Genomic DNA, 16,768 nt, shown 5'->3' on the forward strand with positions numbered 1-16,768 from the left:
TGCCGTCATAGCGGATCCCCCTCCCTCCTCGCCCCAAAAAGCCCCTCAGCCGACTTGACTTTTCTGACGAACAGACAGGAGACAACAACAATAGAGACGAGACAAGAGAAGACAGATGACAGCACCCAGGTCAGATTGTGTCTCTCGAATACGTCGTATATTTCCGCACACGATCGTAGCCTCTTGCCTTCTAGGTTTAGCATTCTCCAACGGCGTCCGTCCCAAGACATGGACGGGCATCCGAGGTCATTGAATGCGACTGCTTGGCCCAGATTGCCGGGTCCTTGCCTGCTTGAGTTAGGTAGATACGGCGGCCAAGAAAAGGGAAAAGAACACACCCGCTTTCTCTCTCTATCTTTCCCGCATCCCGCTCTTTTGTCGTTATTTGGGTCAGGTCTCGCTTTTGGTTTCGTTTCTTTCCCTTTACTCCCCTGCCCAGTAGCCCTGCCCGCCCCCGATGATGTCATCATGCCGTTTTCCCGTCCCATCCATCCCACCCAATATCCATCATCGTCATGATCCACCCAGCCCTGTTCTGATGGGGCCTTGGTGACTCCATCTATTACCACTGGCTCCGGGCTGCCTGGTGGTTCTCGCCTCCAGAAAGAGCCTCTTTCGCTGGTGGGGGTCGCAGCCTAATCCACATCCCCCCCATCCCACTACTGCACCTGTTTGATTGAACTGCAGCAAGATAGGAGACTATCCGGCACTTGGTAAAGGTGCCCCGGTTGTGACCGCATCGTGAAGCATGTTACCGCCCAGGGTCGCATGTGTAAATCAATTAATATGTTGCCTCTTCGCGACATTTTGCCCCAATTGCAGGCGAAAAGTAATAGCCCGTCGATCTCCTCCCCCAACCATGAGTAGTATGACATCAGTGGCAAGTATATCGGATGCATCGTAGATCCTGCCATGACAATACCCCTAAGTCCCCATGGGAAACGTAATGGCCATGATAGTGATGCGCCTTAGTCATGTTAGTGAGCCGTTCAGTTTCGGGTGTCCCGTTGAGATGTCAGGAAGCATCATTCGCCATCCAATCATGAAATATCAAATGGCCAGTTGAAGTTACTCAATTCAATGACGGGTGTTAGAGCGGTTGGGAAGGCAATGCATACTCACAAGTGCCAAAGGCATCGCAGCTAGAAGATGTAGCCAGTTGTAAACATACTATCACGATCTATTCACCTCTTTCTCTAAAGAACTATGTAAGTCATTGATACTTGCTTCTCTAAACGCATGCGCAATCTTGTCACCCAGCCGGGGCTCGTACTACGGAGCACATCTTCACGTAACGATATCAACCGGCCGTCATTCATCGTATAACCTCGCCTTCCTTGTCGATGCCTTCCGTCATCTCAAGAATGTCACTTCCACCCAGCGCACCGGGACCCAGGCTTGTGCTCAAGGCCTCCGTGCTCATACCCCATATCTCGTGGAACTTGACGCTCTCATCGCTTCCCGCAACAACAAGACATCCATCCCTCTTTGGCTTGGACTTGCGCCGCGATTGCAACTTGCTCATGAAACCTCTTCGTGTGCGCGAAGGCGAAACACTCTCGTCGTCCTCTTGAGAGTGTAGACCTCTGGGGCCTCCCGGATAGTCTATGGCGCACAAAGCTCGGTGCTCGCCATTCCACCGCACGCAACCTATCATTGTGCATTCCGGCCAGCTGAAGACCGCTATCCGGACTGAGTGCTCTGGTTGGGCGTATCCAAAGGTGGCTGCAAGCTCACGACGTGTCTTGCTCCAGGTGAGGCTTGTGACTTGGGCGCTGACAGAGATGGTTGCAAGAGCGGCACCGGATGCGGTGTGGAAGAAATGGATCATCTTGTCGCTTGAACCACCACTAGTGGCTAGCAAGTTGGGCTGCCATGGACAAAATGCCAAAGCTTTGACCGCAGCTTGATGTCTCCATACCTTCGAGGCAGCTGCACGTGAATACATCTTTGGCAAGATGATGGTTGCTTGTGATGCCGCAGCTGGGAGATGGTTGTTTTGGTTCCTGTCGTTGAGTCCGAGAGAGAGTATTGAGCTTCGTAGTGGTGCAGGTGTCCATGACGTAGTAGAAGCGTTTGATCCCGTTGACGGTGCAGGGGCTGGACGGCTGTTTCTCACAGGGGCCATGACATTTATCACATCTCGGGCTCCCATTTCGTCCACGATTGAATCACTTGAGAACGTCGATGATTCGGAAGCCGCGCTCCACTGGAAAGTCGAAATACCTGGCTGAGTGTCGTCTTGCACAGGCTCTGAGTTGGCGATGGCATTTGCGTTATAGAGGCAGCAAAGATTGTCATTGCCCCCGGTTGCAAACTGGGTGCCATCCGGGGACCAGGCCAGGCCACATATCTGCTGGGAGTGGCCTTTGATGCAAGCGAGCAGTGTCATGGCTCCTCTCCAATTACCTTGGGGAGGATCCCACGGGTAAGGCCACTCAACCGAGTAGTAGTAAACGTCACCAACATCTTCGCCAACCAGAAGGTTTTCTGTCTGAACAGGGACACCAGGGTTGTTGGGATTGAGAGAAGCGCGGGTTGTAGGAACTGGGCCCCAGCTCAGTGAAGCCACAGGACGAGCGTGGTGAGCCTCGAACCGAGACGAGGGTTTGAACACGGGAGGTAGCTCGTCAACGCCCTCACTGTCCAAAAGCGACAATAGACTAACGGTGCCATTCGAACGACCGCAGGCAAGAATGGACTTGAGTCCGGCCTCCGACGAGAATGACAGGGACGACACCCAAGCTCCATCTCGAAGACCTCTGCTGAGAAGGGACACCTCAGATGTCTCGGACCATCCATACACGAAACTGCCAAGACCAACTGCAATGACATCGCAGTTTGGACAGAATGCCATCACGGAGCAGTAGTAGTCATCTCGTAGACCAGTGGCATCAAGAACCCTGGGGTGCGATGTCAATGTCAATTTTTTTCTTTCTTTTTTTCTTCGCGTGCGGCGCATTGCGGAATTACTTACCTGAAGGGTTCATTGGGAATGGAATGCATGCTTTCCAGACAATCTGTTGTTGTTTAGAAAATGAACGTTGATTGATGTTGGTCGGTGTTGGTGGGAGGTAGGTAGGTACTCACCAGATGGATAAGCCTCATTGATCCATTCAGTTCCAGTCCAGGTAGTGGCGAGCTTGGGAATAAAGTGGCGGCCTGGGGCCTTCTTCTTGCATCGAGGGAAAGTGGAAAAATTGTCAAAAGCCAGAACACGCTGGGCGCGGTTGATATCGAGAGCGTGAGCAAGACGCGCCTCGTGCCTCTCATTCTCTTCACTTGACCTTGGCCGTCCGCTCGCAAATGGTGCCCTGTAAAGCGGCGCATTGGTGCCACTTTCGAGGAGCAGGCCTCGCCCAGTGTCCACTGCCAACCCTCCAGCAGGCGGCATGCCGCCGACGGTCCACACAGACCCGGCACTGACTTGGCGCTCGATATCACTTGCGCCATTGCTTGAGCTTAGGGCCAACACGGTACTACGTGGGCGTTGGTTGTGCCCGTCTGATCGTGACGTGCGTCGATCTCGTAAAGCCAGGTAGTCTGGTCGGGGTGGTAGGCGAAAGGGGTCGGGTGTGGCTACGGTAGTTCGAGTGAGACGTTCTTGTGCTGATAACTCGTGTGGCTCTTTGATGGTGCGAAATCGGTCTGAAAGAGGTGTATCGACCTCTCGAGATGTTACGAAGCGGTCGTGAACTCTTCCGGTGCCGCGCAGTCGTGCATTGGTTGCGGTTTGAGATCGTCTCTTGGGTCGAGTCAGAACCGTGTCCGACCAGTAGGAAGTAGGCAGGCCTGGGCGAGGCTGACTTGTCACACGAGGAAGAGTGGCAGGCGTTATTGGGGTGAGATCGAGCTTCCTTTGGCCACGACTTGGCGATTCATCCGGTGAATCACCATTTGAACTTGCAGAGGATGACTAGGCTCCATCAAGGAGGTCGCCGCAAAGGCGATCATTTTCGGTCTTGGGAAGAACGTTGACGCTTCTGTCGGCCAGACACGGACGAGAGGATATTCGAACCTTCAAACGGGGCTTCACGTTGGAGGATACCGAGCTGAGCCGGCGGCACACATATCTGGAGCTGTCCGACTCACAATTGTTCTCCACTATGTTCTTCGAACATGTCCGACTGGAGGCCATGGTCCAGGGGGTGCAGTGCAAGATCAAGATAGCAGTAGTAATGAAACCAGAGACAGAAAAAAGAATGAACAAGAAAAATATCGGAACTGATGCTGTGTACAGTCGTCTACTCGATGTTGCAAAGACTGGCTATCGAGTTGTCGGTGCGACACTGTCAACTATCAGTCCTGGCCTCACGAGCAGACCCGATGATGATACTTGGAAGAACTGAAGACTTAGGTGGATTGAAGATGGCTTGCTACCAATCTCGGTCTTGCTGCATTGATGCGCAGGGCATATGAAACCTGGAGCAGACAATGGAGCACTTTAAAGGGAAGCTACGTCTTGGGCATTGTGGGCAACTGCCGATTTCTGGACGTCAGAGTCTACAACAACGGGAAAGAGGAAAGTGCCTTCCCTTGTATCCAACCAGCCCCGCCGTTTCCCCACCCGATCCGACCAACTGCTGTTACAATCGGTAAGGAGCTACTGAATCCTCTTGCGTTCGACTGATCCTGACTGATCTTGTCACCGTGATTTGCCCTCGCGACCCTTTTCTCACGAGGTCCTCTTTGCTGCCGCCGTCTGCATGTCGGCTCGCGGATGTGCTGCTTGTGGCCACTGGAAACGGCTCCAGCGGGATCTCGTTCCCTCCATGGAGCTGCGCTTTGCTTCTGACGTTTCGCCTGGAGCGACTGTCGTCGGCCTGCTTGATATAACGCCCAGCCTCGAGGGAAAAGGTCGAAGGAGACTTCTTGACAGACTTGGCCTTTCGATAGAGACCCGGACCACAGCCCACCATAACAGCTACATACAGCAGTTGCTTGCGTTAACATCTATTAAACCGACGAGTGTATCATACCAAGCGCACTGGACGAAAATGCTGCAACTTACCAACGGATGATTCGATGATGATCCATAGCGCCAGCCAAGGTGGATCCGGGGGCGCTCCTCCGTTTGCTCCCGCGAGCTGTACAGCTCGAAAGGTTGCTGCAATGATACAACACAACCCCAGACAGAAGAGCAAGCAGAGGCTCAACTTCCTTGACGCCGGCATCTTCAAGCCTCGAATAATGCATAGGGGTAACAACATGACTAAGTATGCCGTGGGGAATGTCAGCTTCACTTCAAGAAAAAAATACTGCAGGCAAACCAATGAAAGGGAAGAAGAGACAGACGTACCCAGCAGGTCAGTTGTAACACCGGCGGCATATGACTGCCAAACACTGATAAAGAACCTTCCCAAAGTCTCCGGAGTTGAGCAGCCGCCTTTCGTCCACCAATCGCTAACAGGCAAGCAGCTAGTCACTTGTGTAATGACAGTGATGACAAAACACTTGGGGTAGTTTAGTAAGAGGGTTTGGGGAGAGAGTTCATCCTGCATCTCTGGCTTACACAAACACAATATATGACCACCGCCCACCACAGTCGGGTGTAGAAAGGCACCTGAGCCATAAGGGTCTTATACAAGGACAAGAGCGAGAACTTGACGCACCACAGCGTCAGCCACATCCCTAACGTTTCAAAGAACAGCAGCTTCGTGATATGCAGCCCATCCGTCTCCCACCGCTCGTACATTGGGATCAACCCTCGATTCGCGTCAATATACCGGAATATCATGCCGGACCTGCCGACTAGGAATCCGGACGTGGAAATGAACAGCAAATAGGCTGTGATGAGCCAGGCGTTGTCCCATCGCATCCGAACCCCGTTCCGGACCCCATTCTGGATACCGAAGACGAGGCGCGTGCCGGCAACCACACTCGTAATGACAACAAGCACAATGGAGGCAGTCAGAAAAGAGGTTCGAGTAAGTTCAAGAGACATAGGGAATATCAGACGCGTTTGGCCGCGGTCTTGATGTTGTAGCAATTTGGGGAAAATAAACAAAGAGAAATGTTCTCGGACAAGTGACCGACAAGGACTTTGGGAAGAGATTTGGCGTCCTGTGTACCCCGAGGCGTTTGTCAGCCAGCGTGCAGACCGCCTACTATCAACGGGACGACGGACACCAGGTTGTATCCCTGGTGGCACCAACATGAGCTCATCGTAATATTTCTGGAACCTCCTTGCGTCGTCGGAACTCCTGATAACCCCCGGTCCCGACTGGACTTCAAATTGCTGCAACATCTTCTACTCAGCATTAATAGATGCTTGATCTGACTTGTGGGTGATTCTTCTGTGAGGTAAGAAAAAGGGTTATTTTGTGAGCAGAAATGCAGTGTAATTGCCTGTGTCACGGGTAAAAGTTGAAGTCCTGGCTACTGTCGAACTCTACGGCAGGCTAGCTCGCCAGTACTGATTTCGTCGCAGAGATTCTCTCACCCGGCTCCTTTCTCACCAAATCCTCCTCGCTATCTCCCGCATTCCCGTTTCTGGAGCCACTCATAGAAGTGACAGAGTATGTTGTGAGTGGGACGTCGTTGACGACAGGGAATCTGCTTCGCGCGCTCCTCTCGGGGTTGTCTCCCATCATAGTCTTGGAGACTTCTTGGTTCTCATGCGCTCGGTGTGCCTTTCGGATGTCTCTGGCTTTGCGATAAAGGCCCGGTCCGCACCCAACAATGACAGCTGCATCCCGTTAGCAGACGAGAAATAGATTGGACGTACCAACGTGGCCTTATCAGGAGGATTCGGGAGTACAGTCAGGATGATCGTGACATACCAACGGACGATTCAATAGTGCTCCAGGTCGCCAACCAGACGAGGGACGGGCGCACGCCCTCTATCTGTCCAATCTGCACCACCCGGATGGTGGCGGTGATTATGACCAAGACACCGAGACCAAACAGGACCCCCAGGCTGAGCTTCCTGAGAATTGGCATTTGCAAGTTTCGAATCATGCCAAGTGGCAGGAACATAACTGTCATCATGGGCAGATCAGCGGCGGCTCAAGAATGAAAGGCATAGAATATTCTACACACCCATTAGATCTGTGGCAACATCAACACTATAGGCTTGCCAAATGCTGACAACGGACCAATGCGTAGTATTATCGCAGCCCTGTGGGACAAACCAGTTGGTGACTGGCTGGCACGTGGTGATATGTATCGAAAAACTCGTGACCAAAGACTGCCCCGGAAACCAGTCAGTCAGCTTGTCTCTCGACGGACGGGATGTGAAATCTCACCAATACACAGAACACGACCACGCACCACCATATCCGAATATAGAAAGGGACCTGCACCATGAGCCTCTTCTACAAGGCCAGGAGGGAGAACTTGACACTCCACAGCGTAAACCACAGCCCAGGGCTGGTGAAGAGCACGACCCCATGCACGCGGAAAAGGTCCTCGTTCATGGCGGCGTACATCGGGGACCGGCCCTCTACCGCATCCTGCACGCGGAAGAAGAGCTCCGCGTTGACGGCGTAGGCCCCCGCCACCAACATGAACAGCACGTAGCCAAGGGCGAGCCACAGGTCGTCCCAGTGGAACCAGACCCCTTTTTGCACCATGATCGCGGTCCGGATACCGGTGACAAGGGTCGTGATGACCATCATGGCAATGGATGCGCCCAGAAACGAGGTGCGCATAATGGCCGACATGATGGATGATAATGGTGTTTTCTATTCGGGTGAAACAGCTAGCAGTATTCCGAGGTGATGGATCATGAGAATGAGAATGAAGCATCAGAGCACTTTTTGGCTCGAAACCAGCACCACGGGAGAATTGCGTAACATCGGACTAGTGCCCACATGCGCCCAGTCGTGTCATATACATGGCAGAGAAATTGATAGATCAAATTGGTAAGGGAACCGGGTCATATCCTACTTTCCGTAATTTAGAAACCAAAGAGTCTTGGAGCACACAGTCATCCCAGGGGGATGGTTCATCGGCCCTATTGTTGCATTTCAACATCACATTGCAGCTACCAGCAAGCCTCGAGAACCCGGCCCGTTACCTGACGGCTGGGTTCCGCTTCACTGCCCTACGGAGATGGAGAAATCCAAAGCAAGGGATGCAGCTTGAACCTCCGAATTAGGCAGGTAAACCGTCGGCCTGCATTGGAATCAGGTCAGTCGTAGCAAACACTATCGAGATTTCCAACGAGATAACATGTCCAACAATGAGGGGAGATATTGGGGTGGGTGGGGTATTTCATGTATGTACCAGGATTCTGTTATGCGTGCATGGCAAGCGGTATTCATAAGGTGAGGGACTTGGGACATCTGGTCGGTGAGGACCCCTGCATGAGCGACTGAACCCGACATCCGGCTTGCAGCACGGGGGTAACCCGCATGTACAGCCCATGTATTAATAGGATGCGACTCCCAGTAGATTGCGAGATTGTTGGTACCGGTAGATTACCCGTTATGCATCCATCATCTATCCCTTTCACACAATACCAGTTGGGATATTCTCATCCTATGGCGCTTTGCACTTTTCTCCTCGCGGCCTTGGCCGTTGGCGCCAAGAGTCAAACGTTCGAGCCGGCCAACTTCAATGTCACCCAAGCTCTGATCGGACAGGGGGTGAACCTCTCGGCCCTACCCGAGCTGGCTTCATTAGCCGGGCGCTCTTCCAACTCCGCCTGCCACACAGCCGTGAGTGCGCCTCTTCGTATACGTCTTGTCCTATCGACTGATTCATCTCTTCCAGTGCAACTCGTTACAGTTCGTATACGGATCTGACGCGATTACGTATCGCGGAGAGTCGCAGTACACTGCCTTTACCACCTCATACTGGTCCCAGTTGCTCAACGACGTCAAACCATACTGCGTCTTCCGCCCGTCGACTCCTTCGGCTGTGTCGGTCTTGGTGCTAGTGTCACGCCTGTCGCAATGTCCGTTTGCCGTGAAGAGCGGCGGCCACGCGCCCTTCGCGGGCGCGTCCGGCATCGAAGGCGGCATCACCGTCTCCTTCGAGAACCTCAAGGGGATCGAGCTTGCGCCCGACAAGAAAACGGTAGCAGTACAGCCCGGGAACACATGGGGTCGCGTGCTCTCGGCTCTGAATACCACCGACGTGACCGTCCTCGCGGGGCGCATCGGCGATATCGGTGTGGGCGGCTTGACCTTAGGAGGCGGTTTGTCTTTCCTCTCGAACCAATACGGGTTGGTCTGTGACAATGTCGCCAGCTTCGACGTGAGTGTACTTTTCAAGTAGTATATCACTTGGATCTCCCTCCAAAACTCATCAAGTTTACTACTGCACACTGACACCTGAACAGGTCGTCACCGCCTCTGGCCTCATCGTTAATGCCAGCCCAACCCAATACCCAGACCTTTTCTGGGCCCTCCAAGGCGGCGGCAACAACTTCGGCATTGTCGTCGGTTTCAACTACCAAACCAAACCTCTACCCGGCGACCTGCTCTTCGGCGGCACCCGCACCTTCCCCGAGGCCGCCTTCCCCCAGGTTGCCAAAGCCTACGTCGACCTGACCCTCAACTCCGCCCAGGACCCCAAAGCCGGGAGCTGGGTCGTCTTCATCAACAGAGACGGCCAGAAGCTGGCCCTGGGCGAGCTGTGGTACGGCGCCCCTCTCGCCAAGGGGGCGGACGCCCCCATCCTCTCTGACTTCTACCGGATCGACGCCGTGTCGGACACCACCAAGACGCGGGGCCACGCGCAGTACGTCATCGACAACGAGGACAACAACACCTACGGCGAGCGCCAAGTGACCTACGCGCTCAGCGTCAGGGCGTCGCACGCTATGGCCGCCCGCACGATCGAAATCTTCTACGACAACATAGGCGCGCTGGTCGGCGTGGAGGGGGTCTTCCCGGGCCTCGTGTGGCAACACATCACCGATGGATCGCTCCAAGGCAGCCGACGGAACGGCGGGAACCCGATGGGGCTGGACGCGGCCGGCGGGGGCGGCGGACCGCGGCACATCATGGAGCTGGTCTGCTCGTGGACGAACGCCCGGGACGACGAGGTGGTGTACCAGACCATGTCCGAGATCAACCGGCAGATCAAAGAGGAATCCAGGAAGTTGGGGGTGGACAGCGAGTGGGTGTACATGAACTACGCCAGCCAATTCCAGGATGTCGTGGCGAGCTACGGGGCGGAGAACAAGGCCAAGCTGAAGAGGGTCGCGGAGAGGTACGACCCGAGCCGGGTCTTCCAAACGCTGCAGCCTGGGTACTTCAAGCTGGATGGGGCACCAGTACCAGAAGTTCGTTAGGTTTGGTATTAGGGGCAGGGGCTGAGTGTTGATGTCAAGAAATGCTCAATACCACATCAATACCGCCTGGACTAATGTCCCCCGATTACCTCCTGAAATATGCAATGCACGTGAGAATGATTGAAAACTCTCATATTACCATTAAACTGTGAACTCATTAAGAGGGGTATCCGCAAAGACTCCAACCGAATGTATCTCTGCTGCTCGTTCAATATGTGCCAAAAAACAAGTATTGGTTTTCTCCGACATAAGCCCTCAAGATGAAGAAGCCCGATACAAGCCGACCTTGGTGCCGTTCTTAGGGGACACCGTCAACCCTATACTCTCCACCCACGGGCCAGGGTCGCGGCTCTCGATGTGCTCGAACTCCTGGACGAGGCGGATCGTCACGTACGCCGCCTCGGTCAAGGCGTATTGTTCTTTACAAGCATAGATGTTAGCTTTCCGTTGTATTGCATAGAAAAGGGGCGCAAGTGAGACAAGGGAGGTAACCGAGATACGGAGGAAGGAAAAAGGAAACTTACGTCCAACACAAATCCGCGGCCCCCCGTTGAACGGCAGGTACTCCCAGCTCGGCCGCAGCCTCTCCCAGCGCTCGGGGCGGAACTCGTCGGCGTCGTCGCCGTAGTACTCTGGCTTCCGGTGCAGCACGTAGCAGGACCAGCCGACGACGGTGCCCTTGGGCACGAAGACGGGGGACTGCCCGTCGGGGCCGCCGCCGCGGGGCAGTAACGTGTCGCGTATGGCCTGTTTGTTGTTGAGGGGGACGACGGGGTGGGTGCGGAGGGCTGTGTGAGCGTGTCACTCCTGGATTAGCTACGTCTCCGGGGGTAAAGGGGAAAGAGGAATAAGGGAGAGGGGGACTCACATTCGTTCAGACAGTACTTAACGTACTTTAAACCCTTCAACGTCTCGTACGTCGGCGCCCTGCCCTCGAGCCCCGCCACCTCCGTCTTCAGCTTAGCCCAGACATCAGGCCGCTTCGCCAACACAAAGAAGAAGTTGGACAGCAGCGAGGCCGTGGTATCGCGGCCCGCCAGCAGGATATTGAGCAGCTCGTCGCGGAGCACCCGACGGTCCTTGGTCGCCTTGGCCAGCTCACGGAGAAAGACGTACTTCTCCCCACCAGAGGTAGTAGTAGTGCCGCTGTTGCCCTTCTCGAGGTCCAGGGCCTCGCGCTGCCGCACCGCCTCGTCCACGAATCGGTCCACGTACGCATGCACGAAATTCACCGCCGCCTTGCCGCGGGGGTGCGACGTCAGGTGGTAGAACCACTAAAGCCGGGTCCGCAGGAGGATGTCGACCTGCGCGTCGTTCATGGCCTCGGAAAAGGCCGAGTCGGACGTCTTATCGTCGTCGACCCCGAGACCGCCGCTCTCCTTGAGCGCGCGCAGCGAGTCGACCGAGGTCCCGAACAGGAACTCGGAGGCCGTGTCCATAGTCAACCGAAAGAAGAGCGTCTTGAGGTCGACGGTGACGTCGCCGCTTCGTGGAATCAGCGACAAGAAGAGAGACAGGTGGCGCTCGAGCGACTCGAGGTCGGCGATCTGCTCGCGCGCGAAATTGGGCCGCAGCAGGGCGCGGGACTCGTGCCAGCGCGCACCGTCGACGACGAAGATGCCGTGGCCGAGCAGGGGGCCAAAGGGCCCCGTGCGCGTGCTGCCGTGGCCGAAGTCCTTGAAGCGCGTCGCGAGCACGGCCTTGATGTTCTCCGGGTCCGACGTCGAGAAGGCGTACCCGCCCGCGCCGCCGCCCAGCCAGCGCGGCAGGTGCATGCCCATGCGGGTGCCGAAGGTGGGGCCGTAGGTCTGGTTGCGCCACTGCACCCAGTCGAGCACCTGGCCGGCGTTGCCCCGCTGGATCATGTTGAAGATGGCGTCGAGGCCCAGGATCGGGTCCCGGTTGTAGAACCACTTGCGCACCGGCTGGCACCCATGTTCTTGCTTGAAGCGCCGCCGCGCCAGGTAGAGGTTGACGCTCCGGGACGTCCAGACCAAGAACAGGGCGAAGAGGAGCCCCAAGACGAGCTGGCGAGAGGTGACTATCGTCACGCTGGCCGTGTTGAGAAAGCCCATGATGGTGATGGGCAGGTCTATCTTATGTTGTGTGCGTGTGCTGCGAGTTTATTGGGGAATTTGGTGTGTGCACCTGTAGAGTTGGAGTGAAATCAAGCAAGGGGGTTTCTGGCACCATGGGTAGGTAGAGTTGGTTTGTCTGTCATTCGCCCGACACCTTCTGTTGCTGAAACCGTGGGAGGATAGTATGGGCGCAACCGCAAGTAATCGATTTAGTTGCTGGGCCCGAATAACAATAAATGAGGGAAATCGATGCACCTATATGTATGACGGATGAAACTCTTTCCCATAATAATACGACTGTCCTGTTGCTCCGAGCCCGAGGCCGAGCTACTACTATGCGGTGTTCGTGGTGGCTGTGGCCTCTCCCCGCGACGCAGGCCCAACGGCTCCTCTCGGTAAAGCTGTACCATCCCTGCGCTACCAGCAATGCGAAAGCGAACAAAGACCATTGGTCCAGCAATCCCTGTGGTTGGCACTAATAAGGGTACCAGCATCCCCTTTGAGCCAACAATTGGTTTGGCAGCATCATCCATTTTAGCGACATGTCACATTGCAACGATGATGTCAACTGCCCAGGCAGCCCTTCTTGTTTGGCGCACAAGACGTTTTGCCTACTTTCTGTGGCTGGACTTGGTTCTGCGAGTCTGTCAGGGTTAATTACTTGGCTCGCATTGCGTAAGCGGAGTCCGGGACATGGGCGGGCGGATGAGTAATCTTGCCAACGGACGCCCGGAGTGGGCAGTGGGTCTCCGTCGGGCATAGATCCTCCTTGCCTCCACTGTCGACTCCGTCCGACCTTTTGCCAAATTGGGCAGTCTGAACAATCTCTCCTTCTTATGAACGCCTGTGGCTAATCGTGCGCGGGAATCTACGCCACGTACCGCTTATGCGCTGACGGAACGGCGATTACCTTATTTGCCGATTTCTCCGCAGAGCCTGCATATCACTGCAGCATATGTACATCGCTTCAATTGCTAATGTTTCTATTACTAAGGAACACGCAGCGATGTAGTTAGTTGCCTGATGGACGTTGAGGCGTCATAAAGTAGGTTCTAAGGATAGTGTTGAATGGGCCGTGTACCTAGGTGATTTGAGTCTGGTGATGTAGATTTGCCCGATGATCAACGTATCTACTACGGCGTTGCCCATCAGATCCATCGTACGAAGGAGCTAATGGCCCGTGCGCTACGCGCACGTGACGCCCCTTTTTGGCGTTGTCGGTAGCCCCTGAACTGGTGATACCAACAGATAGGGACGAGGCCGCGGGCGCTTAGATAATTATCACTTGCCTAGATCCTTGGGGATTTGTTCCTGCAGAGGACCTAAGAAACGTCCAAGATAACTTCTTCGGGCGCCGTCCTGGGTGGCTATTTGAGTCCAGACTGGCACCCCGAGAGCAAAACGCTCTCGAGGTGAGCATGACGGCCTGTCCGCACGGCCGGAGAAAAGGTGGTTGGGGGGCGGAGGCTAGTATTTTTAGAAGTCGTGGTACTGTAGACGAGCTACGTAGTGTCAGTGATCGACACATCACGACGGCACATTGGAGGCCCCTCACTCTGCTCTTGTCTCGCGGTTCAAAGACAAGAAGGAAGGAAAGATCAGATTGGGCCACCAATTTTCCTTGTTACAACCACGCGTGACTTCTGTGATGGTTCTGGGGCAGACACTCGGGGTTGATTTGCGTTGAAGCGACCATTCTTTCTGTATTTGTCTTTTACATTCTGTTTCTGTTTGGACATCAAGATGGAAATGATAGACAACCGCCTGGGGCTTGTCCATGTTGGCATGCCTGGTGCCGGCATGAGAGGATGTCATAAATTCTTTTTGTGATATTCCTGGATTGCTTGCCTCAAAGATACCAACATCGTCAAGGTTGACACTGGCAAGTGAATTCCTCCTTCCCACGACGTAGAAGCGAGGATGCCCATTCCATGAAGCCATATTCGAGTCCGTAAATCTCCTCCGTCATTCCTCCATCCATCCCCCGGCACCACGTCTCCCGGTTATATACGCAAACAACAACCGATATCGATCACGACCCAACCGATGAAGCGAATTCCAGAGACACATTCCCGAACATATTCGAACGTAACGGCCGTTATCAGAAGAATAGAATTCCGAAGGAGTCGAGCATAAGTGCATATAAGCCACCAATATGCCTTCACATCCGAGGAGGAGAAAGGCGAAGTCTTCAGAAGTGCCATAGTCATTCATCACTTGCATACGACCCAGATCGTCTGAGATCATTTCACCATACCCAGCTTCCACCACGTTATCTGAGTCAAGTATTCCCCGACAAGTCGTGTATTCCTGCAAAGCACCTCTTTCTCAAGTATGTCGTATCTCAAGAATCCGGGCCCCAAATATACGGTCGCGTTTGCCAAGGAGTTGCAGAACCGGAAGGATGCCAAACTTGAGCAAGCCAAAAAGGATGGAGTCGAACTTGTATATTCGTACGAAAACACTCTCGAGGACATCCGTGGAATCAGAAAGGGAGGGGAGGACACGGCCAAGGAAAGTCTTGAGGAGCAGGAAAGGAAGGGTTTCTTCAAGATCGACGAAAAAGAGTTCCCGCGTTCGTCACCTAGAACAGGCGATATAAAAGTCACTATTATATCGCCTCCTCCCAATCCCGCAATCAAAGACGCGGAACGACCTTGTATCATTTTCCTCCACGGAGGCGCTTTCGCAGGCTCCAGCCGACATGTTGGGCCCCATATGAATGCGAAAAGATGGGTCAAGGAGCTCAGTGCGGTCATCTTCAGCGTTGAGTACGAAAGAACACCTGATGCCAGCGGCGACGACCTCGCCAGAGATTGCTACGAAGCCATGCTCTGGGTCTGGAACAATTCCGGTTACGAGTTTGACACGCGGAAGGTGATACTGTACGGAGCGTCGGCTGGCGGCACGCTTGCCTGCGGTGCTGCATTCATGAACATCGACAGTGAGGATTCTAATAAGCCGGAGCTATGTGGATTGTACCTAGAAGCCGCTCCGTTGAACCCGCGTTGCGACTCAGAGTCTATGAAACGTCTTGATGAGCCTTGCCCTTACCTCAACCTCAAAGAGTGCGAGGGGATGTGGAAGCCAATAATACTGCCAGAGAAAAACGAGGAGGGCAAGGACGACAAGGAGGGCAAGGGGGGCAAGGAGGGCATCAAATACCACAAGTACATTGCCCCGATTGACGCAACCGACGAAGAAATCGCTCAACTGCCCCCCATTGCTGCTGACGTGGGGGATATGGACCCAACGTGTGCTGATCTGATCAGTTTCATGAGGCGTTATGGAATGCCCGACCTTCCTGATGGCACGGATACAGAAATCGTGGTCCGATTCAAGAACAAGGAAAGGAAGGACTGTGAGTTCCGGCTGGTGAAAGGGGCTCCCCATGGATACTGGGCCATATTGCCCGAAGAGAAGGTCTCCAAGGACTTCCAGGATAATCGGGTGCGTTGGATGAAGAAACGGTTCGCGGCGGCCGAGAAACAGGAAGCATAACTGGTATTTCTTTCTTTTCTTTTTCCTTTTCTTTTCGTGTAGTCGGACATGGAGGAACGGTTTCCCTCTTTCATTGGAAGGAGGGTTTTTATCCGGCCCCTATCGCCGTCAAGGGATGCTTGGGAGTTGTTTGTATTCAGTCACTCGTTCATTCTACATTCTCAAAAGAGTCTCTTTCGGCCACACGGCATTCAAGAAATAATAAAAAAGGTATCCCAGTTAACGAGTCTTAGAGGGCACAAAATGAACAATAGAGTTGCAAGCGTGGGTGTTAAAGTCTCCCTTACGACGGGTATGAGAGCCTTCTCCCGAGAAACTGACTGGGACTCAGTGAGACAGTCAAGTCACCCGGGAGCCAGCCATACTTCTACTACCTTTACAGCAGAAATGTTGCTGTGTAGGTTTGGAAAGAAGCTTCTCTTCGCTTCAAGACGTGCATCCAAGATTCACGGCATTTAATGCGGGGGTGTGGAAACGCGCAGGTACAGTTGGTTCAGAGGTATGTAGTATTCAGTATGGTTCATCTACTGCCACGCTACGTGCCAACCATCTGGTGAAGTCTGCGTGGCCAACAGGGGTAAGGAAGGCTCGTCAGGACGTTGGGCTTAGCCATGGAAACGCTGGCCTGAGGATCCACCTTGAGAATGCGGGTGCGGTGACTACCGTCGAACTTGAGGCCAGGGTTCCTGGACCGGGTGCTCTCCACCAGACGGTAGCCCATCGGCTTGTGCGTTTTGACACGGCCCTGTTGATATTCTTCTGGACGTATTGCTCCCGAAGCAGCGCTACAGCACTCCATGTGACAGGAGACGCGGCATGGGTATCTGTGCTAGAAACGGCCTTGAGCTATTCCCAGTCTTCGTGGGCTGAGGTTGGCCACATGGTGATGCAAGGGATGCAACTTCTTGAGATTCTACCCCTGAGGATACTACACTGTCATCCC

The 16,768-nt window shown here is 54.2% G+C and overlaps 5 protein-coding genes across 5 annotated transcripts; 1 reads left to right on the plus strand and 4 right to left on the minus strand.

The window, feature by feature from the left end:
- Positions 1 to 1,315: 1,315 nt before the first annotated feature.
- Positions 1,316 to 6,987, minus strand: PG985_008116 (WD domain-containing protein; the record flags this gene model as incomplete). Its single annotated transcript, XM_066827884.1, has 10 exons — positions 1,316 to 2,903; positions 2,978 to 3,020; positions 3,091 to 3,869; positions 4,093 to 4,127; positions 4,680 to 4,924; positions 5,012 to 5,107; positions 5,300 to 5,453; positions 5,513 to 5,973; positions 6,443 to 6,688; positions 6,783 to 6,987. 10 exons carry the CDS (start codon positions 6,985 to 6,987, stop codon positions 1,316 to 1,318), a joined length of 3,852 nt encoding a protein of 1,283 aa, XP_066682796.1.
- A 329-nt stretch (positions 6,988 to 7,316) lies between these two features.
- PG985_008117 (uncharacterized protein) lies at positions 7,317 to 7,664 on the minus strand (the record flags this gene model as incomplete). Its single annotated transcript, XM_066827885.1, has 1 exon — positions 7,317 to 7,664. One exon carries the CDS (start codon positions 7,662 to 7,664, stop codon positions 7,317 to 7,319), a length of 348 nt encoding a protein of 115 aa, XP_066682797.1.
- A 2,837-nt stretch (positions 7,665 to 10,501) lies between these two features.
- PG985_008118 (cytochrome P450) lies at positions 10,502 to 12,321 on the minus strand (the record flags this gene model as incomplete). The annotated part of the gene is made up of 4 exons (XM_066827886.1): positions 10,502 to 10,665; positions 10,771 to 11,034; positions 11,115 to 11,484; positions 11,551 to 12,321. The coding sequence occupies 4 exons, from the start codon at positions 12,319 to 12,321 to the stop codon at positions 10,502 to 10,504; spliced, it is 1,569 nt and encodes a 522-aa protein (XP_066682798.1).
- Positions 12,322 to 14,658: 2,337 nt separating this feature from the next.
- On the plus strand, positions 14,659 to 15,825 carry PG985_008119 (Esterase lipase thioesterase; the record flags this gene model as incomplete). The annotated part of the gene is made up of 1 exon (XM_066827887.1): positions 14,659 to 15,825. One exon carries the CDS (start codon positions 14,659 to 14,661, stop codon positions 15,823 to 15,825), a length of 1,167 nt encoding a protein of 388 aa, XP_066682799.1.
- A 535-nt stretch (positions 15,826 to 16,360) lies between these two features.
- On the minus strand, positions 16,361 to 16,546 carry PG985_008120 (uncharacterized protein; the record flags this gene model as incomplete). Its single annotated transcript, XM_066827888.1, has 1 exon — positions 16,361 to 16,546. The coding sequence occupies one exon, from the start codon at positions 16,544 to 16,546 to the stop codon at positions 16,361 to 16,363; it is 186 nt and encodes a 61-aa protein (XP_066682800.1).
- Between the last annotated feature and the right edge of the window lie 222 nt (positions 16,547 to 16,768).

This window comes from Apiospora marii (genome assembly GCF_038362585.1).
Source record: "Apiospora marii strain CBS 49790 chromosome Unknown utg000005l_segment0_segment0, whole genome shotgun sequence".
Lineage (NCBI taxonomy): Eukaryota > Fungi > Ascomycota > Sordariomycetes > Amphisphaeriales > Apiosporaceae > Apiospora > Apiospora marii.